At 42.5% G+C, this 26,383-nt stretch overlaps 1 protein-coding gene across 1 annotated transcript in view; it reads left to right on the top strand.

The window, feature by feature from the left end:
• itga9 (integrin, alpha 9) overlaps positions 1-26,383 on the top strand; it is a 410,365-nt gene that overhangs the window by 57,881 nt on the left and 326,101 nt on the right. Inside the window, exons 4-6 of the mRNA XM_059971083.1 lie at positions 4,945-5,068; positions 18,718-18,785; positions 24,574-24,703. Of these exons, the coding sequence (XP_059827066.1) occupies positions 4,945-5,068; positions 18,718-18,785; positions 24,574-24,703 (322 nt within the window). The remainder of the gene's footprint in view (positions 1-4,944; positions 5,069-18,717; positions 18,786-24,573; positions 24,704-26,383) is intronic.

Raw genomic sequence — 26,383 nt, 5'->3', positions numbered from 1 at the left:
GGCTTTGTGGAACAGTCCATGTTCCAAGTCTGTATAGGTATCTATCTCCCTCTTTTCCTTCGCTACATCGACGACTGCATTGGCACTGCCTCCTGCACACATGCTGAGCTCGTCAACTTCATTAACTTTGCCTCCAACTTTCACCCTGCCCTTAATTTTACCTGGTCCATTTCCGACACCTCCCTCCCCTTTCTTGATCTTTCTGTCTGCATCTCTGGAGACGGCCTATCTACTGATATCCACTATAAGCCTACAGACTCTCACAGCTACCTGGACTATTTCTCTTCCCACCCTGTCTCTTGCAAAAAGGCTATCCCCTTCTCACAATTCCTCCGTCTCCGCCGCATCTGCTCTCAGGATGAGGCTTTTCATTCCAGGACGAAGGAGATGTCTTCCTTTTTTAAACAAAGGGGCTTCCCTTTGTCCACCATAAACTCTGCTCTTAAACGCATCTCTCCCATTTCCTGCACATCTGCCCTCACCCCAACCACCCGCCACCCCACTTGGGATAGGGTTCCCCTTGTCCTTGCCTACCACCCCACCAGCCTCCAGGTCCAACGTATAATTCTCTGTAACTTCTGCCACCTCCAATGGGATCTCACTACCAAGCACATTTTTCCCTCCCCCCCCACCCCCTGCAAAAAGCAGGGATCGCTCCCTATGCAGCTCCCTTGTCCACTCGTCGTCCCCCCCCCTCCCTTCCCACCGATCTCCCTCCTGGCACTTACCCTTGTAAACGGAACAAGTACTACACCTGCCCTTACACTTCCTCCCTCACCACCATTCAGGGCCCCAGACATTCCTTCCAGGTGAGATGACACTTCACCTGTGAGTCGGCTGGTGTGGTATACTGCATCCGGTGCTCCCGATGTGGCCTTTTATATATTGGTGAGACCCGATGCAGACTGGGAGACCGTTTTGCTGAACACCTATTCTCGGTCTGCCAGAAAAAGCAGCATCTCCCAGTGGCCACACACTTTAATTCCACGTCCCATTCCAATTCTGATATGTCTATCCATGGCCTTCTCTATTGTCAAAATGAATCCAAACTCAGGTTGGAGGAACAACACCTTATATACCGGGTGGGTAGCCTCCAACCTGATGGCATGAACATTGACTTCTCTAACTTCCGTTAATGCCCGTCCTCCCCTTCTTACCCCATCCCTGACATATTTAGTTTGTCTGTTCTCCATCTCCCTCTGGTGTTTCCCCCCCCCCCCCTTCCTTTCTCCCGAGGCCTCCTGTCCCATGATCCTTTCCCTTCTCCAGCTCTGTATCACTTTCGCCAATCACCTTTCCAGCTCTTAGCTTCATCCCACCCCCTCCAGTCTTCTATCATTTTGCATTTCCCCCTCCCCCCACTACTTTCAAATCTCTTACTATCTTTCCTTTCGGATAGTCCTGATGAAAGGTCTCGACCCGAAACGTCGAAAGCACTTCTCCCTATAGATGCTGCCTGGCCTGCTGTGTTCCACCAGCATTTTGTGTGTGTTGTTTGAATTTCCAGCATCTGCAGATTTCCTCATGTTCGCTACCATGCCGCCTGATACACTACACAAATGTACCCGTCTCACCCCTTACAAATGTACGAGGGGTGATTTGATAAGCTCGTAGCCTAAGGTAGAAGGAGATGACTTGTACAGCTCTTGTTACATGCACATGCAGTTCAATTCTTTGAGTGACTATGCAGAAAGTTTGAAGTTAATAACTCATCGGGTGAATGATAAATAATTGGCCTAAGGTAGAAGAAGATGAGTTATTAACTTCAAACTGCTGTGGATACTTTCTGGAGGTCCGAGATCCATATGCTCCATGACTGCTGGACTAAGTGTGTAAATGTAGGAGGGGACTATGTTGAAAAATAAATGTGCTACGTTTCCTAAAATTGACTCCTTCTACCTTAGGCCATGAACTTATCAATCACCCCTCGTATGTCGTGAACAGTTGTGGGCCCAGCACCAACCCCGCGGCACTCTGCTCAACATGGACTGACAACCAGAGAATAGACAGACAGACATACTTTATTGATCCCGAGGGAAATTGGGTTTCGTTACAGCCGCACCAACCAAGAATAGTGCAGAAATATAGCAATATAAATGCATAAATAATTAAATAAAAATAAGTAAATTATTCCAAGTGGAAATAAGTCCAGGACCAGCCTATTGGCTCAGGGTGTCTGACACTCCGAGGGTGGAGTTGTAAAGTTTGATGGCCACAGGCAGGAATGACTTCCTATGACGCTCAGTGTTGCATCTCGGTGGAATGAGTCTCTGGCTGAATGTACTCCTGTGCCTAACCAGTACATTATGGAGTGGATGGGAGACATTGTCCAAGATGGCATGCAACTTGGACAGCATCCTCTTTACAGACACCACCGTCAGAGAGTCCAGTTCCATCCCCACAACATCACTGGCCTTAGGAATGAGTTTATTGAACTCATTCAACACCCATTTATCTGAACTCACTGCTCCTTATTGATTAACCATGCTAATACATCATCCCTAATTTACCTGATACATCCTTAATCTTATGGATAAGTCTTTCATGCAGTACCTTATCAAAAGTTGCTGGAAATCCAACTATACAACAGCTGTTGAAGCCTGCCACCAACACCAGACAGAATGCATCCAAGGGTACTGAGGAAAATGAAGGAGAGGGTTCGTGTGGGCACTCCCATAAACTTCCAAATTTTTGGAATCAAATATGGATTCAGACAACTGGGGAGTGGTAAGTGTTGTTCAACAAGCTCGGCAACCCCTGTGCAAGCAGTTTAATCTTGGTAATGGGAAATTTTTAGAAACATCAAACCAGAGCAGGATTAAGGAAAACTCTGTAGATTATAAAGCAAACCACCTTGAACCAATTTCATGCAAGTAATGGAGCGAATTGATATGGATAACATAGCGGTTATGTGGGGATTTCCAGAAGGCTTTTGATAAGGAGCCATGTAAAAGGCTTATCAGCAAGGAGGAGGCACATGACATAAAATGGGACTTTGATAAGGAAATAAAGCAGTAAACATGGTGAATAGACACATAAAGGGTCTTGGCCTGAAACGTCAACTGTTTACTCTTTTCCGTAGATGCTGCCTGGCCTGCTGAGTTCCTCCAGCATTTTGTGTGTTTTGCTTTGGATTTCCAGCAGCTGCAGTTTTTCTCTTGTTTGCCATGGTGAATAGTTGTTGGCCTGGCTGCAGTAAGATGTATCATAGTGTTCTGCAGGGATCAGTGTCAGGTTATTAGTTTTGTTAATGTATTAGAATTACAAGTGCAAGCTGTTATTTCTAAATGTGTAGGTGACACCAAACTTGTCAGAATTTTAAATTACAAAGAAGATGGTGACAGATTACAACAGTAAGTAGACAAACTGGTGGAATGAGCACATTTGCAGCAGATAGAGTTTAAAGTAGAGAACTGTGATGGCACAAGATAGGGTGAATGCACCCTGTCCTTCCTCCCCAGGTCAGTGAATCTAGAACTCGAAGGAGAGTTAAGTTGAGAGGGGAAAGATAATAGGAACTTGAAAGGAAACTTTTCTTTTGAGAGGGTGCAACTTTTTTCCCACTGCCATCAAATTTCTGAATGGACGTTGAACTCATGAACACTAACTTTCTACTAGTACTTTTTGCACTAATACTTAATTTAACTACGATATATTTACTGTAGTTCGCAGTTTTTATGTGTTCAATGTTCTGCTGCTGCATAACAACACATTTCGTAATATACGCTGGTAATATTGTACCTGATTCTGATTGAGTTGCCAGAGGAAATGGTTGAGGCAGGTACAATAACAACTTGTAAAAGAGAGTTGAGCAGGTCCATGGATAGGAAAGGTTTCAAAAGCTATTGGCTGCACATGGCCAAATAAAACTAGAGTGGATGGGTCTCTTGAATAGCATTGACCAGTAGGGCTGAAGGGTCTGTATCTATGCTGTAGTCCTCTCTGACAATATGCATTAGAGTGATAGAGTTGTACAGCATGGACTAAAGCCCCCTTAGCCCATTCTTCCAAACTGGCCAAGGTTTCTTCTTGAGTTAATCCCAATTGCCTGTATTTGACCCTTCATCATTCTGAATCTTTTGAACCTCTCTAAATGTCTATTATACTTTGTAATTGTACCACCTCTGCCACTTCCTCTGGCAACTCAATCAGAATCGGGTACAATATTACCTTGTCTCTCAGGTTATTTTAACTTGTTTCCTTCTCTCCTTAAACCATTGCTTTTACATTTCCTTGACCTGGGGAGGAAAAAAAATTGTGATCATCTTCACTGGCTGTGCCCCTCAAAATGTTATAACCTCTTGAAGGTCACCTTTCAGCTTTTATTGTTCCAAGGAAAATTGTACCAGCCTGTTTGGGTTCTCCTTGTAGCTCAGAGCTTCCTGTTCAGGCAACGTTCCTGTGAATCATTTCTGTCCAGTCCCACTAGCATTCTTGAGAATTTCTTCTGCACCCTCTCTAGCTTAATCACATAGTGTGGTGACCAGAACTGCACAGAGTTCTTTAAGTGCTGCCCAACAAACGATTCCAACAACTGAAACATGACCTGAGAATTGGGGTGGTGAAGATCTCAGACCCTGTACCACCATGACATCTTAAAAGAACTATTTTTCAACCATGCTGTTACGTGACAGACCAAAGGGAAAGAAAGGTGAGAGTTTGCAAAGTGCTCTTGTACCATGTAATTTGTATGAAAGTCACTGAATCAGAATACCTTTGAGAAAGTATCAATGCTTGGATGTTAAGGGAATTGAGGGATGATCTTGGTGACTGGTGGCACCGTTACAATGGGCTGAATGGTCTCGTGCCTGCTAATGTTCTTGTGATGTATTCAATTAATGATTGTCATTGACACTGGCAGAAATTTTGACCAGAGTAAGTAACATGGAAAATCTTTTCACAGTATCTAGAAGTATGTATTTTAAAATGTCATTTAATTTTTAGGCATGTGCACATCGTTGGAAGAACGTCCACTATGAGAATGATCACATCCTGCCCCACGGTGCCTGCTACATCATTCCACCTAATTTATCCCCAAAAACGAAAGAGTTGCTCCCCTGCTACCAAGGTAAAGCACTGCTGTAATGTTGGTCAAATGTAATCAAACTAATTCGGGATATCGCAGTCAAAAACTGTGTGGCAAAGACGACTGGATTTAGACTCTGGTGGCAAAATGGTGACTGTGGGTGTTTCACAGGATAATCTAGATCACAACTGCATTTAATTGAATGGCTTGGGGACTGCAAGTTCTGCATGCCAGTGTTTGAATGGGCCAGGTTCAAATTTATCAAGTGAACCCATTTTTCTTTCTACATGTACATGTTGCAATCTTAATAAGTGAACTGTGCTGCATTGAAAAAGGGTTATACAAAATATGGACAGGAGTTGTCCATTTAGTCACTCAATCCACCTGTAGCTTTAAACATGATTATGGCTGGTCTGAATGTCAATGCATTGCAATCCTTAAATAGGCAACCCTTGTTTTCAACAACCTTAGTTCAAAGGGAAACCTTGTTACGTTTGTCTTGCCAAGCAACCTAGAAATATGGAGTCATACAACAGTGTAGCACGCAAACAGGCCTCCATGCTATATACTCCATGCTGAATCATTTTAACTGCTTACACCCTTCAACCCCTTCGAGTTCTGCATAGCTACGTTCCAATGAGACAGGGAAAGGATGGTAGGGTACTGGAAGCGTGGTGTACAAGGCTGTTGTAAATCTAGTCAAGAAGAAAAGAAGGGCTTATGAAAGGTTCAGAAAACTATGTAATGATAGAGATCTAGAAGACTATAAGGCTAGCAGGAAGGAAGGGCAAGAGGATAAGATGTGAGAGAATAGGACCAATCAAGTGTGACAGTGGAAAAGTGTGTATGGAACCAGAGGAGATTGCAGAGATACTTAATGAATACTTTGCTTCAGTGTTCACTATGGAAAATGATCTTGGCAATTGTAGGGATGACTTACAGTGGACTGAAAAGCTTGAGCATATAGATATTAAGAAAGGGGATCTGCAGTTTTTGGAAAGCATCATCGAACGATAGAACTTTACAGCACGGAAATAGGCCTTTTGGCCCTCCTTGGCTGTGCTAAATCATTTTCCTCCCTAGTCCCACTGACCTGCACCTGGCCCATATCCCTCCATACACCTCTCATCCATGTACCTGTCCAAGTTTTTCTTAAATGTTAAAAGTGAGCCCGCATTTACCACTTCATCTGGCAGCTCATTCCACACTCTCACCACTCTCTGTGTGAAGAAGCCCCCCCCCCAAATTTCCCTTTAAACTTTTCCCCATTCACCTTTAACCCATGTCCTCTGTTTTTTTCTCCCCTAGCCTCAGTGGAAAAAGCCTGCTTGCATTCTCTCTATCTATACCCATTGTAATTTTATACACCTCTATCAAGTCTCCCCTCGTTCTTCTACGCTCCAGGGAATAAAGTCCTAACCTATTCAACCTTTCTCTGTAACTCAGTTTTTCAAGTCCCGGCAACATCCTTGTAAACCTGCTCTGCACTCTTTCAACCTTATTAATATCCTTCCTGTAATTTGGTGACTAAACCTGCACACAATGCTCCAAATTTGGCCTCACCAATGCCTTATACAACCTCAACATAACATTCCAACTCTTATACTCAATAGTTTGATTTATAAAGGCCAATGTACAAAAAGCTCTCTTTACTACCTATCTACCTGTGATGCCACTTTTAGGGAATTTTGTATCTGTATTCCCAGATCTCTCTGTTGTACCGCACTCCTCAGTGTCCCACCATTTACTTTGTATGTTCTACTTTGGTTTGTCCTTCCAAAGTGCAATGCCTCACACTTGTCTATATTAAACTCCATCTGCCATTTTTCAGCCCATTTTTCCAGCTGGTCCAGATCCCTCTGCAAGCTTTGAAAACCTTCCTCACTGTTCACTACACCTCCAATATTTGTATCATCAGTTGGATAAGTCTCCGAGACCGGAAGAGATGTAACCCAGGCTACTGTGGGAGGCAAGGGAGGAGATTGCTGAGCCTCTGGCAATGATCTTTGCATCACTAATGGGGGAGATGTTCCGGAGGATTGGAGGGTTGCAGATGTTGTTCCCTTATTCAAGAAAGGGAGTAGAGATAGCCCAGGAAATTATAGACCAGTGAGTTTTACTTCAGTGGTTGGTAAGTTGATGGAGAAGGTCCTGAGAGACAGGATTTATGAACATTTGGAGAGGTATAATATGATTAGGAATAGTCAGCATGGCTTTGTCAAAGGCTGGTCATGCCTTATGAGCCTGATTGAATTGTTTGAGAATGTGACTAAACACATTGATGAAGGTAGAGCAGTAGATGTAGTGTATATGGATTTGAGCAAGGCTTATTGAGAAAGTAAGAAGGCAAGGAATCCAAGGGAACGTTGTTTTGTGGATCCAGAACTGGCTTGCCCACAGAAGGTAAAGAGTAGTTGTAGATGGGTCATATTCTGCATTGAGGTCGGTGACCAGTGGTGTGCCTCAGGGATCTGTTCTGGGACCCCTTCTCTTCATGATTTTTATAAACGTCCCAGATGAGGACGTGGAGGGATGGGTTAGTAATTTTGCTGATCACACAAAGGTTGGGGGGTATTGTGCATGGTATAGAGGGCTGTCAGAGTGGGATGTTGATAGGATGCAAGACTGGGCTGATAAGTAGCAGGTGGAGCTCAACCCAGATAAGTGTGAGGTAGTTCATTTTGGTACATCAAGTATAATGGCAGAATATAGTATTATCCATTGTTTACAAAGTGTTCTTAGAGTAAACCTAGCAATTATAGGCCTGTCAGTTTGATGTCAGTGGTGGGTAAATTAATGGAAATTATTCTTAGAGATAGTATATATTATTATCTGGATAGACAGGGTCTGATTAGGAATAGTCAGCATAGATTTGTGGTGTAAGGTCATGTTTGACAAATTTTATTGAATTTTTTGAAGAGGTTACAAGGAAAGTTGATGAGGGTAAAGCAGTGGATGTTGTCTATATGGACTTCAGTAAGGCCTTTGACAAGGTTCCACATGGAAGGTTAGTTAGGAAGGTTCAATTGTTAGGTGTTAATATTGAAGTAGTAAAATGTAGTAAAATGGCTGGATGGGAGCTGCCAGAGAGTAGTGGTGGATAACTGTTGTGTCAGGTTGGAGGACAGTGACTAGTGGTGTGCCCCAGGGATCTGTACTGGGTCCAATGTTGTTTGTCATATACATTAATGATCTGGACGATGGGGTGGTAAATTGGATTAGTAAGTATGCAGATGATACTAAGGTAGGTGGTGCTGGGGATAATGAAGTAGGTTTTCAAAGCTTGCAGAGAGATTTAGGCCAGTTAGAAGAGTGGGCTGAATGATGGCAGATGGAGTTTAATGCTAATAAGGGTAAGGTGCCACATTTTGGTAGGAATAATCCAAATAGGACATACATGGTAAATGGTAGGGCATTGAAGAATGCAGTAGAACAGAGTGATCTAGGAATAATGGTGCATAGTTCCCTGAAGGTGGAATCTCATGTGGATAGGGTGGTGAAGAAAGCTTTTGGTATGCTGGCCTTTATAAATCAGAGCAGTGAGTACATGAGTTGGGACGAATTGTTAAAATTGTACAAGGAATTAGTAAGGCCGAATTTGGAGTATTGTGTACAGTTCTGGTCACTGAATTATAGGAAAAATGTCAACAAAATAGAGAGAGTGCAGAGGAGATTTACGAGAATGTTACCTGGGTTTCAGCACCTAAGTTACAGGGAAAGGTCGAACAAGTTAGGTTTTTATTGTTTGGAGAGTAGAAGGTTGAGGGGGGACTTGATAGAGGTATTTAAGATTATGAGAGGGATAGATAGAGTTGACGTGGATAGGCTTTTTCCATTGAGAGTAGGGGAGATTCAAACAAGAGGACATGATTTGAGAGTTAGGGGGCAAAAGTTTAAGGGTAACAGGAGGGGGAATTTCTTTACTCAGAGAGTTGGTAGCTGTGTGGAATGAGCTTCCAGTAGAAGTGGTAGAGGCAGGTTTGGTATAGTCATTTAAAGTAAAATTGGATCGGTATATGGACAGAAAAGGAATGGAGGTTATGGGCTGAGTGTGGGCCAGTGGGACTAGGTGAGAGTAAGCGTTCGGCACGGACTAGAAAGGCCGAGATGGCCTGTTTCCGTGCTGTAATTGTGATTATAGTTATATTAATGGCAAGAGGATCAGAGGGATCTTTGGGTCTGAGTCCATAGGACGCTCAAAGGTTGACTCTATGGTTAAGAAAGCATACAGTGCATTGTCCTTCATCAATTGTGGTGTTGAGTTTAAGAGCCGAGAGGTAATGTTGCAGCTGTATAGGACCCTGGTCAGACCCCACTTGGAATACTCTGCTCAGTTCTAGTCATCTCACTACAACAAGGATGTGGAAACCACAGAAAGGGTGCAGAGGAGATTTACAGGGATGTTGCCTGGATTGGGAGCATGCCTTATGAGAATAGGTTGAATGAACTCGGCTTTTTCTCCTTGGAGTGACAGAGGATGAGAGTGATTGTGCTGTAGGTTTTCTATGTTTCTGTGTTTTTATGACCCACACTGGGACCTGTAGTGCTCTATTACCCTTTCTATCTGTGTACCTATCCAAACTTCTCTTAAATGTTGAAATTGCACTTTCATGCACCTCTTGTGCGGGCAGCTTATTCTACACTCTCATGACCTTCTGATTGAAGAAGTTTCCCCTCATGTTCCCCTTAAACTTTTTACCTTTTACCCTTAGCCCATGGCCTCTGGTTGAGGTCCCACCCACCCTCAGTGGAAAAAGCCTGTTTGCATTTACCCTATCTATATCTCTCATAGTTTTGTATATCTCCATCAAATTTCCTTTCAATCTTCTACATTTCAAGGAATAAAGTTCTAAACTATTCAATCTTATCTCATAACTCGTTCTCCAGACCTGGCAATATCCTTTTAAATTTTCTCTGTATTCTTTCAACCTTATTTATATCTTTTCTGTAGGTAGGTGACCAAAACTGCACACAATACTCCAAATTAGGCCACACCAATGTCATGTACAACTTCAACCTGACATATCATCTCCTGTACTCAGTTATTTGACTAATGAGGGCCAATGTGCCAAAAGCTTTCAATAAGACCCTATTTACCTGTGTCAGCATTTTCAATGAATTATGGACCTGTATTCCAGTAACCCTTTATTCTACCGCATTCCCCGATGCCCTGCCTTTCACAGTGTAAGACCTACTGTGGTTGGCCCTACTGAAGTGCAAAACCTTGCACTTGTCTGCATAAATTCCATCTGCCATCTTCAGACCACTTTCCAGCTGGTCCAGATCCCTCAGCAAGGCATGATCACCTTCCTCGCTGCCCACTACACCCCGAGACTTAGTGTCTTCAGCAAATTTGCTGATCCAGTTAACCTTGTTATCATCCAGATCTTTGATGTAGATGATGAACATCAGATCAGTCCCTGTAGCAGTCCACTAGTCACAGGCCTCCACTCAGAGAGGCAACAATCTACTACCACTCTCTGGCTTCTCCCACAAAGCCAATGTCTAATCCAATTTACTACCTCATCTTGAATGCCGAGCGACTGAACCTTTTTGACCAATTCCCTTATGTGGAGTCCTCTTTCATTCATCTAAATTCACCAGATGTAAGACTAGACTGTCCAACTTTTCCTCAGGACAATCTTCCCATTTTAGTATCATCTTGCAAGCCGGCTCCATACGGTTTCCAATGCATTGATGTAACAGAGATCGTGGACATAATATGTGCTGTATTTAGAGCTTCCATGGAAGGTAATTTTTGTTCTGCAAGATATTGGGCTGTTTATTGCAGTATGCCATGAAGGAACTACATTGAACGTTGTACAGTTATAGCAAGGAAATGGATCCTTCAGATAAACTCGTCCACGTCAACCAAGGCGCCTTCCTGGAATCAGTATCATTTGCTTGCCTTTGACTTTGTACCTCCAAAACTGTTTGAACCTCCATGAACATATTTTTAACATTGTAATTGTATCTGTCTATACCACTTTGTCTGGCAGCTTGTCATTTGGAGCCACTACCCTCAGTATGGAAAAACATGCCGTCAGATTTCCTTTAAGTCTTTTCCCTCTCACCTTAAAACTGTGCCCTGCAGTTTTAGGCTTCCCACTCTGGGTAAAAGACTGTGACAATCCATCTAATCTATGCCTTGCCTGAGTTTATAAACCTGTGTCACATCACAACTCATCCCCCTTCTCAGTTGTCCCAACCTCTCCAGTCTGATGTACTTCAAGCCATCCAGTCCCAGTAATATTCTTGAGAATCTCTTCTGCACCTTCTCTACCATAACTACATTCTTCCTATCATGTGGTGACTGGATCTGCACATAGTATTTCAGCTGAGGTGTCTCAAACTTGTGTACAGTTGTAAAATCTCTCAGATCTGTACTTCATCCAATGAAGGTAAGCATATTAAACACTATCTTCAGCACCGTGTCTGCCTGTGTTGCCAGTTTCAGGAAGCTATGTCATTGTGCCCCAGAGTGCCCTGATATTGATGGTGACCTAGTTTTAACTTCCTCAAGAAGTAACTCTTATCTGAATTGAATTCCACAAGTGCTTCCTCTCTAAGATAAGGTTAATACAGTCCTAACACTACCAAGCACATCTTTCCCTCCCCCCACCCTCTGCTTTCCACAGGGATTGCTCCCTATGGGACTCCCTTGTCCATTTATTCCCCCCACCCCCCATCCCTTTCCACTGATCTTCCTCCTGGCCCTTATCCTTGTAAGTGGAACAAGTGCTACACCTGCCCTTACACTTCCTCCCTCACCACCGTTCAGAGCCCCAGACGGTCCTTCCAGGTGAGGCGACACTTCACCTGTGAGTCAGCTGGTGTGGTATACTGTGTCCGGTGCTCCCAGTGTGGCCTTTTATATTTTGGTGAGACCCGATGCAGATTGGGAGACTGTTTTGCTGAACACCTACGCTCTGTCCACCAGAGAAAGCAGGATCTCCCAGTGGCCACACATTTTAATTCCACGTCCCATTCCCATTCTGATATGTCTATCCATGGCCTCCTCTACTGTCAAGATGAAGCCACACTCAGGTTGGAGGAACAACACCTTGTATTCCGTCTCAGTAGCCTCCAACCTGATGGCATGAACATTGATTTCTCTAACTTCTGTTAATGCCCCTCCTCCCCTTCTTTCCCCATCCTTGATTTATTTATTTCCACCCCTTCCCTTTTTTTTTCTCTCTGCCCATCACTCTGCTTGTTCTCCATCTCCTTCTAGTGCTCTCCTACCCCTTTCTTTCTCCCTAGGCCTCCCATCCCATGATCTTTTCCCTTCTCCAGCTCTGTATCCCTTTTGCTAATCACCTTTCCAGCTCTTGGCTTCACCCCACCCCCTCCAGTCTTCTCATCATCTTGGATTTCCCCCTCCCCCCACTTTTAAATCTCTTGCTATCTTTTCTTTCATTTAGTCCTGAACGGGAGGTTGGGGGGCAGGAACTGTAAGGTTGGTGGCAAATGTGGTGGAGCTGGAGGAATTGAGAAAAAGGGATGGCATTTTTACAAATAGCAGAGTGGAATGAGGTATATTCCAGGTTGCTGTGAGAGTCCATGGGTTTATAATAGACACTGGTGGATAAGCTGTCTCCAGAGATGGAGACAGAGAGAGATCGAGAAAGGGGAGAGAGATGTTGGAAATGGACCAGGTAGATTTGAGGGCGGGTTGGAAGCTGGAGGCAAAGTGAATAAAGTTGATGACTTCAGCATGGGTGCAGGAAGCAGCACCCATGCAGTTGTTGATGTAGCGTAGGAAAATGTGGGACTGTCACCAGAGTAGGCTTTGAACGTAGACTGTTCCACATAGCCAACAAAGCAGCAGGCATAGCTGGGATCCATGCAAGTGCCCATTGCTACTCCTTTTGTTTGAAGGAAGTGGGAGAAGCCAAAAGGGAAATTATTTAGTGTGAGGACATTTCCGCCAGGTGGAGGAGAGTGGTGGTGGAGGGGAACTGGTTAGGTCTGGTGTCCAGAAAAAAATGGAGAACCTTGAAGCCTTCCTGGTGGAGGATGGAGGTGTATTGGGACGGGACATCCATAGTAAAAATAAGATGATGGGGGCCAGGGAACTTGAAATCATTGAAAAGATCCAGAGTGTGTGAGGTGTCATGATATAGGTAGGAAGGGACTGAACTTGGGGTGGGGGGAATAAAACAGAATCGAGGTATGCTGATATGAGTTCAGTGGGGCAGGAACAAGGTGAAACAATGGGTCTGCCTGGACAAGTGGGTTTGTGGATCTTGGGTAGGAGGTAGAAACGGGAGGTCGGGGTGCAGGAGCTGTAAGGTTGGTGGCAGTGGATGGGAGATCCCCAGAGTCAATAAGGTTGGTGATGGTGTGGGAGACAATGGCCTGGTGTTCCTTAGAGGGGTCCTGTTAAGGGGTAATTAAGAGGAGGTGTCTGAGAGTTGGTACTGGGCCTCAGCAAGGTAGAGGTCAGTACACCAGGCTACTATAGCACCTCTCTTATCTGTGGGTTTGATGGTGAGGTTAGGACTGTTGGAGAGCCGAGTGCTTGGAAGGAATGAGGTTGGAATAGGGGAGAGGAGTGTTGAAGTCTGGACATTTCCCATCCCCTTTCCCTCTTTCACTTTATTCTCTTGCCCACCCATCGCCTTCCTCTGGTGCTCTTCTCCCCCCCCCCCCCCCCCCTTTTCTTCTTCCATGGCCTTCTGTCCAATGTCAGTTCTGTAGACAGAGTTTGTTCTGACCCAGTCAGATGGCTCGGATATGTTGAGCAACCTTCGTGAAATCATCATTACAGCTGAACAGTATCCATGCTGAACTGGAATATTGTCAAAATGTACTGCATTAATTTTGCACATTAGTGGTGGTAACAGCGCTAACTAATTTTCCTCTGATGCCTCTATAGCTTAGTGATTTATTATGTGACTTCTTACGCAAAGTTGCATTGTATTGTGCTAAAACGTAATATAGGTTGAAAAAATGTTTACTGTTTATTTATTTGCTTTCTTTCCCCCATATAAATTCCTAATAGCAAGTTGTATTTTCTATCTTAAAAGTTTTGGGCAGTGTAAGTGGAATAGCTGTTGTGCAGGGGTTGCCTGTATTCAGCAAGCTGGCTTCAACAGTTCTTTGTGGTGGAGAATTACACAGTTTCATCACCTTCTGAGAAATTACTCCTCTTAAGTGTCTTGCCCTGTATCTTGAGACTGTGATTGCTGGTTCCATAAACCTCAGTCAAGGAAAGTGTCTAATCTGTATCTGGCCTGTCAAGCCCTGTCATAATCTTGTAAGTTTGAAACACCTCTGGGTATAGGTGTATCCCAATCTCTGTTCATAGGACAGTCCTACCATCCCAGGAGTCATTTTGGTGAACCTTTGTAGTATTTCCCCTTTGGCAAGTGTGTATTTTCTTTGGTAAGGAGATTAAAGCAGCACGTGATACTTGAAGTACAATCTTGCCCAAGTTCTGATAAATGGTAGCAAGGCATTTTGTTGCTGAACTCGAAGCCTCATGGGGTGAAGATCAACTTGCCATTTTCTTGTCAGACCTGATTTAACCAGATACTTCCTGTGTTTTTCCAAGTCCACAGCCCTTAAGCAGTACTTTGCCATTCTGTTTCCATTTAAAAAAAATTACTCCACATTGTTTGTTTCTGCTGTGCATTTGCCCAGTCGTTCAACTTGTCTAAATTGCATTCTCCTCTTCACTCATTTCATCATGTCAGGATACCTATTACATTCGGTTCCCTCACCCAAATCATTGATATTCAGTATATTAGATTTTTGTTCTATTTTAATTTATGGGCTAGAGCCAAAGTCACCTAAAAACGTATTATCATTGTACCATATACCATCTAGAGATTCTGTTTCTTTTTTGCAGGCACTTAAAAATAACAAGAATTATGATAAGAGTTTAATAAAATTAAAACGACATAAACAAAGACTGACAACCAATGTGCAATGTGCCAATAAAAAGAAATAATAATGAGTTGTAAAGAGTCCCTGAAAGTGAGCCTGTAGATTGTAGGATAATAACTATTCCTGAGTCTGGTAGTGTAGGCCCTAAGCTTCTGTACCTCCTGCCTGATGGTGAGAAGAGAGCATGCCCTGGATGGTGGGGTGTCTTGATGATGGATGCTGCTTTCTTGTGGCAGTGCTCCATGTAAATGTTTCAAAGTTTCCAAGGTACATTTAATTTCAGAGAAATGTATACAATTTACATCCTGAAATTCTTTATCTTCGCAAACATCCACAAAAACAGAGGAGTGCCCCAAAGAATGATTGACAGTTAGAGCCTCAAAGCCCCCCCATCTCCCCCTTCCACACATAAACAGCAGCAAAACAACTATCCCCCCCAGCATGCAGCAAAGCAATAAAGACGCAGCCTTGCAGTACCCCAAGGACTACTTGTTCACCCAGTAAATGTGCTCAAAGTCTGAAGCAGGGATCTTTTTAGTCAGTTTACATCTTTGGTGGATATATGCTAATCACAACACCATATTTATTTACATCAGCAGTTGGAGATAGATGTGGCTGAACATTGCATATAGCCTAGTTTGAAGCAGAATTTGGGCACTCCTATGCTAAGCATCTATCTTCCATAACAGATGATGGTTGTAACACTGCATAGGGTAATAACATAGAACGTGGCCATTTTTTGCACCATCTGGCTTGTGTGTAATCTCACGAGTCCCATTTCCCCTTTATCTTACTCCACTGTAGTCTGGTAAGTTATTCTCCTTTACTTTTTGATCTTCTGTCAAAATTCATGGTCGTCAGTTCATCTGCTTTCATGCCTTTTGGATGTGGAGGAGACAGAATGAACCAGCAAGTGAGTTGAAGGGAAAACACTCAAGTTCTCAAAGACAGCAGCTGAGATCAAGATTCTGTTTCTGTCTGTCCTGTATGGTTTACCCAGCTGAAAGTTAATAGGTTGAAAGTTTATTTGGCTGGTGAATTTCACAGCTGATGCATTTACACAAACCTTCTAATGTCAGAGACTGGGGGTGCGAAAGGATCACTGAATTGTGCCATTCAGCAATGGGCCCTTTCAACCACCTCATCTGACCATGATACTAATCCCATTCACCTGCATCAGGCACATAATCCTGTGGACTTTTTCCATCCAAGTAGCCGTCCAAATACAAATTAGGTGCTGTAATTGTACTAGCCTTAACCACCGCCTCTGACGGCCCATTCCAGCTAACCACCACCCTGTGAGGAAAAACTTACTCCTTTAAGTTTATCCCCTTTCACCGAAAGGATGGACGCTCTAGTTGGAGATGGCTTTGCCCTGAGAAAAAGATTCTTGACTCCCTATCCTCTCTGTGTGGCTCATAATTTCATAAGCTTCAACCTCCTACATCCCCGTGAGAATAAACCCTGTCTATCCAATCATTCCTTGTAACAACCCCCCTTTGTGCTGCTAAATCGTTCTGCCCTCCTCCCCCCCCCCATAGCTGCCACATTTTATTATTTATTCATTTGGAGGTACAGTGAGGAACAGACCCTTGTAGACCAACGAGCTGCCCTGCCCAGCAACCCACCCTCGTCTAATCGCAGAACAATTTACAGTGAACGATTAACCTGTGAGCTAGTACGTCTTTGGACTGTAGGCAGAAACGGGGGCACCTGGAGGAAATGTGTGCATTGGGTGTACAAACTTCTTGCAGGCAGCACTGCAACGGAACTCTGATGTCGCAAGTTGTAATAGTGTTGTGCTGACCACTATGTTATCATGGCGACCCACGTCCTGTGGCAACCAATCCTGTACACAGTATTCAAATGCCGCCTGATCAGTGCTTACAACTACAACATAATGTACCAAATGTTGCGCTTTATGCCTCAGCAAACCAGGTATCTTCTTCAATACCCTTTTCACGTGCGTCACCACTTCCAGGGAAATTTGCACCCCAAGGGCTTTCTGTACATTAATGCTCTTAACATTCCTGCTCCTAAGATAACTGTGTGTATACTACCAAAAGTTGACTTTCCAGTTATTAGTTCAGAGTTGTCTGGATTAAATGTTATTTTACACAATTCCTCTTGAAGAGGACCGCAACCTTGCTGTAGGGTTTTGAGGCTTGTGTGCCTCAATGACCTGAAGAGCTCTGATGGCTGAAGTCAGAGCTGTGTGCTTTGGCTAGGACCAAACATCATACTGGGGAAGAAACTAAGTTGGCTTTGACTGTGGAATGATCGTTGATGCCAGACGGGGTGGTTTGAGTATCTGAGAAACTACAGATCTCCTAAGATTTTCACACACACCAGACTTTACACACACCAAAGTTTACAGAGAATAGTGTTTTTAAAAAAAAAACACAAAAGCACATCCAGTGAGCAGTAGTTCTGTGGGAGAAAATGCCTTGCTGATGGGAGGAGTCAGAGAATAGCCAGACTGGTTCAAGCTGACAGGAAGGCGACTCAAATAACCACACCCTACAACAGTGGTGAGCAGAAGAGCATCTCTGAATGCACAACACATTGAACCTTGAAGTGGATGAGTGACACAGCAGAAGACCATGAACACTTTATATTAGGTACAGGGGGTAGCAATTTAGTTAAGAATATAGAAAATCTAATTATTAGGTTTGCAGATGACACAAACCTCCAAGAGGACCACAGCCTTGTTATGACAGAGGCTTGCATGCCTCAATGACCTGGAGAGCTATGCTGCCTGGAGTCAGTGCTTTATGCTTTGACTTTTGTAGGGTCACCTATGCCAAGCAGGTCAAAGGGTAGAGATCAGACTAAGAGTGGACCACTGGTCCTCTAGGTTCAGGGGCTCAGCTTAGGGCTAACAACCCTGACTGGTAAAACAAAATTGTTACAGAAACAGCAATGAAGAATCGGTCCTGACGAAGGGTCTTGGCCCGAAACACCAGCAGTGCTTCTCCTTATAAATGCTGCCTGACCTGCTGTGTTCCACCAGCATTTTGTGTGTGTTGAATGAAGAATCCTTCCACATCTGAGTGTGGTGGTATTCCTGAGTCTCCACCTGGGACTTGCATGACTGACAGTCGTGAAAACTGAGCTACTGACATGACAAAGGAAACCCTGACCAACATCAGAGATGGAGTGCCTTCATTGCTACCCAATCACCAGTGGCGTAACGGGCAGAAAGTTCCACAATTCCACCAAATGCCCTAGCTGATCTAAGTCCCATTATAGCCTTATAGCCTTCGCTATCCGAGCCTCCTGCATTCTCATTCAAGCTATTTTATGTATATTGAAAACTACTAAGGTGTGACAGCATTGATTCCCATGGTACATTACTTGTTACACATTTATAATCAGAAAAACACTCGTCCATCACTACCCTCTGCTTCCTATTTCTAAGTAAATTTTAGAACCAATTTGCAAACGTGTCCTGAATCCCTTGAGCCTTAACCTACTGGACCAGCCTAGTGTGCGTATCAAATGTCTTAATGATGTCCTTCTAAATCCATATAAACAGTATCTTTTGGTCTGTCTTAATGAATTTTCTTGGTTACCTCAAATGCTGTTGACTTTTGTAGAACTGGCCAGAATTTTAGTCTTTACAATGTGTGGGACCTAAGTGATTTGGGCAATATATTGCATTGCGCATTACACACAAATGTCCATATGATTTTCTTTGATGTCATGAAGCACCATAGAACATTAGTTTTAAGAACATTGACAGTATTGTTGTAGCAAGTGTTCAGTAGCTAATCATCATTGTTTTTTTCCTGCAGAATATAAGAAGAAATATGGAGAGGAACACGGCTCCTGCCAAGCTGGGATAGCAGGCCATTTTGCTGAAGTAAGTCACCCATCTTCCTGTTTTATGGAAATGGATTAGATTTGTTTAGCCAATGGTTCTTTGTACTTTGGATGGAGTTTCAGTACATTCCACAATGATCCTGTAAATATTTGTAAATACAGTGGATTCCGGTTAATTGGGGCAACTGATCATTTGGGACACCTTGAAGAACAAAATCTAATAGAAAAATATTGCCAGGATTCCCGTTATTTATTTGGGACTAGGCCACTTAATTGGGACAGGAGACTGTTACTGAACAGGTTCTAACTAGCGTCAGTTGCGCGGACTTGTGTGCCCGTTAGACAATGCACTGTGCGTAGGGTGAACAGTCTATACATAGCATCATTTGTGCCTGTTTGTGTTTTTTTTTGTCAGTGATAGCGAAAAATAAGCAGTAAGACAATTCTGAACTGTTTTGTTCACTGTGGTTTTAGGCATTCTGGCTTGAGATGCCAGAAATGGTCAGGAGTGAAAATGAAACAATTTCACTACTTCAAGTTAGGGACTACAAAAAATTTGAAGGTGTCAATAATCATTTTGAATTTTACAATGAAGATGAAGATGTGGATGATGCAATCATGGGTAGCAATGTAGGAAGGCGGTCCATTATTTACACTAGGTTTCTGCGCTGATTTTGTTCATTGCTTACAGTGGATTAATTCCTCCATCAGTAACTATTAGGAACTAATAGTTTTTTATTGGTAGTGTTCTAATTTGTTCTTTATTTCATTTAAATACATAGTTTGTTGCTCAGTTTGTGTTTTTAGACCTTCTTAACTATTTCCAAGGAACTTTGGCTAATTGGAGCAACTGCTTAATTGGGCAAAATGTAATGGTCTCTGAGTCCCAGTTAACCAGAATACACTATATATGTTTCATAAAATTCTTTCGGTTCTCAAACTAGTTTTGTGGTGAAAGCACAATTTTTTAGACCCAAAAGTAGAAAGAGTCTGTGCCTCTGTTAGAAATGTCAAATACTACAGGATATAGCTTTAAGGTGAGAAAGGGAAAGTTAAAAAGTGATGAGCAGGGTAAGCTTTTTATACAGTGTTAGGTGTCTGAAACACATGCTGCCAGAGATGGTGGTGGAAGCAGATCCCATTGTGTATTTAATAGTAATAATGGACACATTAACATGTAAGGAGTGGCGGGGGTATGCATTCTGTGGCCACTTTATTAGGTATACCTGTACACCTGGTTAATGCAAATATCTAATCAGCCAATCATGTGGCAGCAGCTCTGCATAAAGCATACAGCCATGGTCAGGAGGTTCAGTTGTTGTTCATGCCAAACATCAGAAAGGGTAAGAAATGTGATCTAAGTGCCTTTGAGCATGAAATGATTGTTACTGCCAGATGGGGTATCTCAAAAGCTGTTAATCTCCTGCAATTTTTTTTATGCACAACAGTTTTATGCACAACAGTTTTATGCACAACAGTTCTCTAGAATTTACAGAGAATGGTGCGAGAAACAAGAAAATAACAGTCAGTGAGCAGTGGATCTGTGGGCAAGAACTCTATGTTAATGAGAGACAGTGGCCAGACTGATACAGGAAGGAGACTCGAATAACCACGCCTTACATCAGTAGTGAGCAGAAGAACACCTCTGAATGCACAGCATGTTAGACTTAGTGGATGGGCTACAGAGTGGAAGACCACACTGGGTTCCACTCAAGTACCTAATGAAGTAGCCACTGAGTGTATGTTAAAGAATGCAGGTGAATCTAGGAGTTGCAGGAACACCAGTGGTATTTTTGGTAGTCATAGGCTAGAGTACAATATTGATCTGTTGAGAAGATGGGCAGAGCAATGGTAGATGGAATTTAATTCTGATGAGCTCAGGCTAATTCTCCTTGGGAAGACTAGTAATTGTAGGACAGATGCAATGAATGGCAGGCCCGAGAGGAACAGTGGAACTTCACTGTTTAAGTAAGGATCCTTGAAGATGGCGACACTGGTAGACAAGATGATGGAGAAAGGCATCTGGGATAGTTGATTTCTTTAGCTGTGCATAGAATATAAGAGCAGTGTGGTTATGACACAACTTTGTAACACATTGGCTAAGCCGCAGTTCCAGTATAATTCTGATTTCCACATTTTAAGAAGGCTGAAGAGGGTGCAAAGAGGATTCACTAAGATGTTGCCTGAGGTAGAATGTTTCATGATGAGGAGAGACTGGACAGGCCAAGTTTGTTTTCTTTAGAGTAGAAGTGTGAGATGGTAAACATAAATAGAGTGGATGACAGGAAACCTTTCTCAATAGCAGTGATGCATAAACCTTAGAGGACATGTGTTTAGGATTAAGGCGTAGAGGTTTAATGGGGACCTGCAAAAATATTGTTCAGCCAGAAGGCAGTTGGAAACTGGAATGCCCTGCAAAATGGGTGGTGGAGGCTGTTGCTTGACAAAATATATGCAGATAAGCACTTGAATCACCAGTCCACATCAGGATTAAGTGCTGGGAAATACGACTTGTTAGTTAGATGCTTGAGATTGCATGGTCATCGTGGGCTGAAGAGCCTGTTCCAATGCTGTTGCTGGGTTTCTGCCACCCCAGGTAAAATATTTTTATATTTTATTATCTCTGAGATATGTCAAGAAATTTGTTGTTTTGTGGTAGCAGTACAGTGCAATGCATAAATTATGCCATAAATTACAATAGGAAATATATACATATTTCTTTAAACTTGTTCTATTTAACAAATAATGAAAAAAGAGACCAAAAAAAGGTGAGGTACATGTTTTCATTGTCTATTCAGAAATCTGATGGTGGCGGGGAAGAAGTTGTTTCTGAAACACTTGAGCGTATGTCTTCAGGCTCCTGTACCTCCTCTGTCTTGGTAGAAATGAGAAGAGAGCATGTCCTGGATGATGAGGGTCCAGTGTAAGAAATGTGCTTGCTTCTTGATTGTGTCCTCTGTTCAGGGACAGTTAGGAATGGTCGATGAAACACTCCATTGCTAACTTCTTGTGAACGATCAAGGAAAGTCACTGCAGGATAACATTGTACATTTAGCTGTCAGTCCTGAATCATTGAGCATGTGCCCTGTTCTCATGGCTACTATCAGGAAGGAAGTACAGGCACGTGGTCAATGATTCAGGAATAGCTTCTTCCCCTCTGATATCAGGTTTCGGAATGAACATTAAACCTATGAACAATACCTCACTACTTTTTTTGCACTACTTAATTAACTTTTTAATATAGAATTCAGACTTTTAGAACTTATTACTGTGCATTGCAATGTGCTGCTGCCACATAACAGCAAATTTTACAACTTATTCCGATGATATTAAATCTGATTCTGGCTTAAAAGATGAGTCAAGGTGATCAATGATTCTGAAATTCCATTGAGTTACGAAGCTATTGAAGCAAAAGGTACTAATTGAGTAAGTTCTTTCTTTTGTTTCCTTTCTGGAAATTCTTTTCAACAAGCATATCCTGCTTTGCTTTCTTATAATTGGGGTTGTGATTGCAGGGAGAATTTCAAAATTGTACCAATCGTTACAGTTCAACTGTTTTGCACTAAACTGTGTAGCTACAAGTTAGGAATTGAATAGTGAGGAAAAGGAGAAGCAAAACATGGTTCTGTTTTCCTTTTTGCTTGTACGAACAATTGCTGTAGAGACTTTGTTTAACTGTTTTTTGTGTTGACAGTTTCTTTGCAAATGACACAGTTTATCTTTCTCTCATGTTTTAAACTTTTGTTATCTCTGCAAATATCGCTTTCGTCACCTTGCCATCCATTGTTTAATTAGCAGCGTTAGAAGAACCTCGGAATGTTTTCTCTTTCACTGAGGATGCTGCTGTTCTTTTGCTGAGTTTAAAGAAAATATTATTAATGCAGGGGTGCCACTTCAGAACCCATCGGAAGGGCAGGAACCTTTTCTGGGATTAAAAACTCTTCAACATCTGCTTCCTGCTGAAGTTTACACTGGAAATCAATCCTAGTAATGGCACTCTTTACCTGCAGGAAAATGATAATAAACAGAGCCAGGCTTCAATTGCTGGCATGCTCTACTGTTCTTAATGATTTCACACACAGCATCATCAGTTACACAAGTTTACAAAAGGTTTGTTGAGAGCAGCCAAAGGGCTGTTTACAAACAGCTGCTTACATTTATCTCCTGTTATTTTCCCACTGTATTTGTTAGTAAGCTACCTTCTAGGTAAACTTTTCAAAACTTTTTTATAGTTGCCTTTCAGTTGGAGTTGAATCTGCCCTGGGTAATTAGAACAGAGATTGAAGAACAGGCTCACGGGAACAGGTCCTTCAGCCCATGACGTTGTCCTGATCGCTTCTGCCTGCTCGTGGTGCATATCCATTCATTATCTGCACACTTGTATACCTGTCTTTGTTCACCCATTACGCCACTGGCGTTCGGGGCACCAATGAAGGTCCTCCGTCTCTGGAGCTGGTCATGGCTTTCTTCATCGTGTCAGTAGCTTCCTCTCTGTTTTCACTACTGTCAGTCAGGTGGAGACTCTGGAATACTGCACACAGATGTCGGAAGATTCTTCATTGCTGTTTCTGTAACAGTTCTGTTTGACTAGTCAGGAGTTGTTAGCCCTGAGCTGAATCCCAAACCTGGAAGATCAGTAGAACACTCTTGGTCCGGTCTCTACCATTTGACCTGTTAGGGATGGATGACCCTACTAATAGCCAAAGCCTAAAACCTTGACCTCAGCCAGCATAGCTCTCTGGGACATTGAGGCACGCATGCCTCCAAACCACGACAAGGTTGCAGTCCTCTTGGAGGATGTATGTATCTTGTCTCTGCTGCATCTACCTCTGCCACCAATGCATTCCAGGCACCCACCATTCTGGGTTTCTAAACATCTCCCTTGAGCTTTCCCCGCTCTTTCCTTAAATGCACACCTTCCAGTATAGGATATTTTGATGTTGGGGTAGAGATCAGCTGTGTGCACCTCTCAGCTTTCTTACCCTTCTTTCAGGTCTGCACTCAGCTCCACTGCTTCAGAGAAAACAACCCAAGTTCGTCTCAACTTCTTATAGCACATAACATGGTAGAATTTTTTTTCCCTTTGGATTTAAAGATGCACATTAACATATGTTGAAGTGCATACTTAATCTATTTTATTATTTTTGTCTAAGAATGGATAAATCAAGGGAAAAAAATTGGTCCTCCACCTATAAATAGCTAATTTAAATTGCTGTAAGTGACAAAAGTACTCGGCCATTTCAAAGTTCCAAGTCCATTTATTATCAAGGTATGTATACATTATGCAACCTTAAGATTCATCTCCTTACAGGCAGCCACAAAAAAGAAACCCAGAAGAGCCAATTAAAAAAAGAAAATTGAGCACCCAGTGTGCAGAGGACAAGAAACAAATCAAACAAATATAAATGCAAGCAAAGAGCATTCCGAACTGAAGCCTAGAAAGAGAGACCAATTACTAGTTTAATTTGTCTACAGTGCTTGAATTGTTAGGTAATTATGTATTTTTCACAGGCAATATCATTCTAATCCACGCCTACCAATGTCTGCACATCCAAATAACTCTGAGCAGCTGCAGCCAGTGAAAACTCTCTGATTTCCTCTGGGGGGTTGTAAGTGAGGCTGGATTTGAGCTAAATGTGTTTTTTATAAAATAAGCTTTAACTGCTGCAGACATTTCAATTATTTGTAACACAGTCATGTATGGTAGTTTGGCTAATTTCTATTAAATTGGTGTAACTCACACCCCTGTCGTAATTTGTCATGAGTAAGTATTAAGTACAATACAGATATCTTCACTCAGATGGGTTAACATCCATTTTATTTTGTAGAACCTTGTTGTAATGGGAGCACCTGGGTCATACTACTGGACTGGTACAGTGAAAGTTTACAGTTTGAAAGATGGCAAAAATTATCATTTTGAGGATTCAGGTTTTGGGTCCAGCCACTACCGTTACCTGGGTAAGTAAAGAAAGCCTTGCAAAGTTCCAAGTGCATCTTTTATTAAAGTATGTATTCTTTAAGCAACCTTGAGATTTGTCTCCTTACAGGCCAGCCACAAAACAAAGAACCCCAGTAGCACCCATTTAGGAAAAAGGCTGTCAAACTCTCAATGTACAGAGAAAAAAAACAAATCATACAGATAATAGAAGTAAGCAAACAGCATTCAGAACTGAAGTTGTACAAAAATGAGTTCCGAGACGTGAAGCCAGGCCACAGCCTCAGTTCAATGTAGCATCTAGAAAATGCTACCACCTGCTGCTGTGGAACTGTTATTCTTGAAACTTTTTATTTGGTGAAGTGTTTCTTTTGTTGTTAAACATGGAGTGCTGGTGTTGAAATGTTGCAAAGCAGCTCTGGCATTAGAATGCCAATATAACAGCACTGTGGTGTAGTGGATAGCACAACACTTTTGCAGTACGGGTGACCTGTGTTCAACCCTGCTGCTGCTGTGACCCTACTAAGAGCCAAAGCTGAAAGCCCTGACTCCACCCACTATAGCTCTCTGGGTAATTGAGGCACACAAGCCTCCAAACCATAATGAGGTTGTGGTCAACTTGGAGGTTTATGTCATCTGCAAACACAATGATTATATTTCCTATACTCTTAATGAAATTGTTCCCTCCTGTACCTCATGAAGTGGCCACTGAGTGTATGTTTGTGGTCTGCTGCTGCTGTAGCCCATCCACTTCAGGGTTTGACATGCACTCAGTGATGCTCTTCTGCACACACCGCTGTTGTAAGGTGTGGTTATTTGAGTTGCCTTCCTGTCAGCCTGAACCAGTTGAGCCATTCTTCTCTGACGTCTCTCTCTTTATCGAGGATTTTTTGTCGACAGAACTGCCGCTCACTGATCGTTTCCTGTTGGGTTTTTTTTGCACCATTCTCTGCAAACTCTAGAGACTGTTGTGCATGAAAATCCCAGGAGATGAGCAGTTCCAAGATACTCAAACCATCCCTGTTTGGCACCAACAATCGTTTCACAGTCAATGTCACTTAAATCACTTTCTTCCACATTCTGATGTTGGTCTGAACAACAAGTGAACCTCTTGACCACGTCTGCATACTTTTATTGAGTTGCTGCCTCATGATTGGCAGATTAGATAGTTGCATTAATGAACGGGTGCATCTAATAAAGTGGCCACTGAGTGTGGTTTGGATTCCCTGCACTCAAACGGTTTTGAACATTTTATCAAAGAGTGAAGTCTAGGAGAACGATATCAGCCACTCTCCTTTTCAGTAAATTTTATTTCCTTCAAACATCCCATCAAATTGATTAGGCGGTATCTCTTCCTAACAAAGACACCCATCGAGTTCCTTTGAATTCCTGCTTTTCCAAGTTTAGATTAAACTTTTCCATTAATCTTTTTCCAATAACTTTTGTTCCATGAAATTAATTATAAATGAACCAAAACTCATTCAATACTCTTGCTAGAAAATTTCCTTTTGCTGTAGGAGAGGTTTAAAACTAATTTGGCAGTCAATAGCATCCATGGTGGGGTAAGTTTGGTCAAACATGGAAGAAAATCTATGTCAGTCCAGTAGGCTGAGCAGACATGGGCGTGATAAAGCATGTGGGAGGATTGGAAGGCTAAACTGCATGCATTTTAATGCAAGGAACTTGACTGGTGAAGTAAATGA

This window comes from Hypanus sabinus, chromosome 1, assembly GCF_030144855.1.
Source record: "Hypanus sabinus isolate sHypSab1 chromosome 1, sHypSab1.hap1, whole genome shotgun sequence".
In the NCBI taxonomy this organism is placed as follows: domain Eukaryota; kingdom Metazoa; phylum Chordata; class Chondrichthyes; order Myliobatiformes; family Dasyatidae; genus Hypanus; species Hypanus sabinus.
The sequence above is the reverse complement of the archived record's forward strand: the minus strand, read 5'-3'. Positions and strand labels throughout refer to the sequence as shown.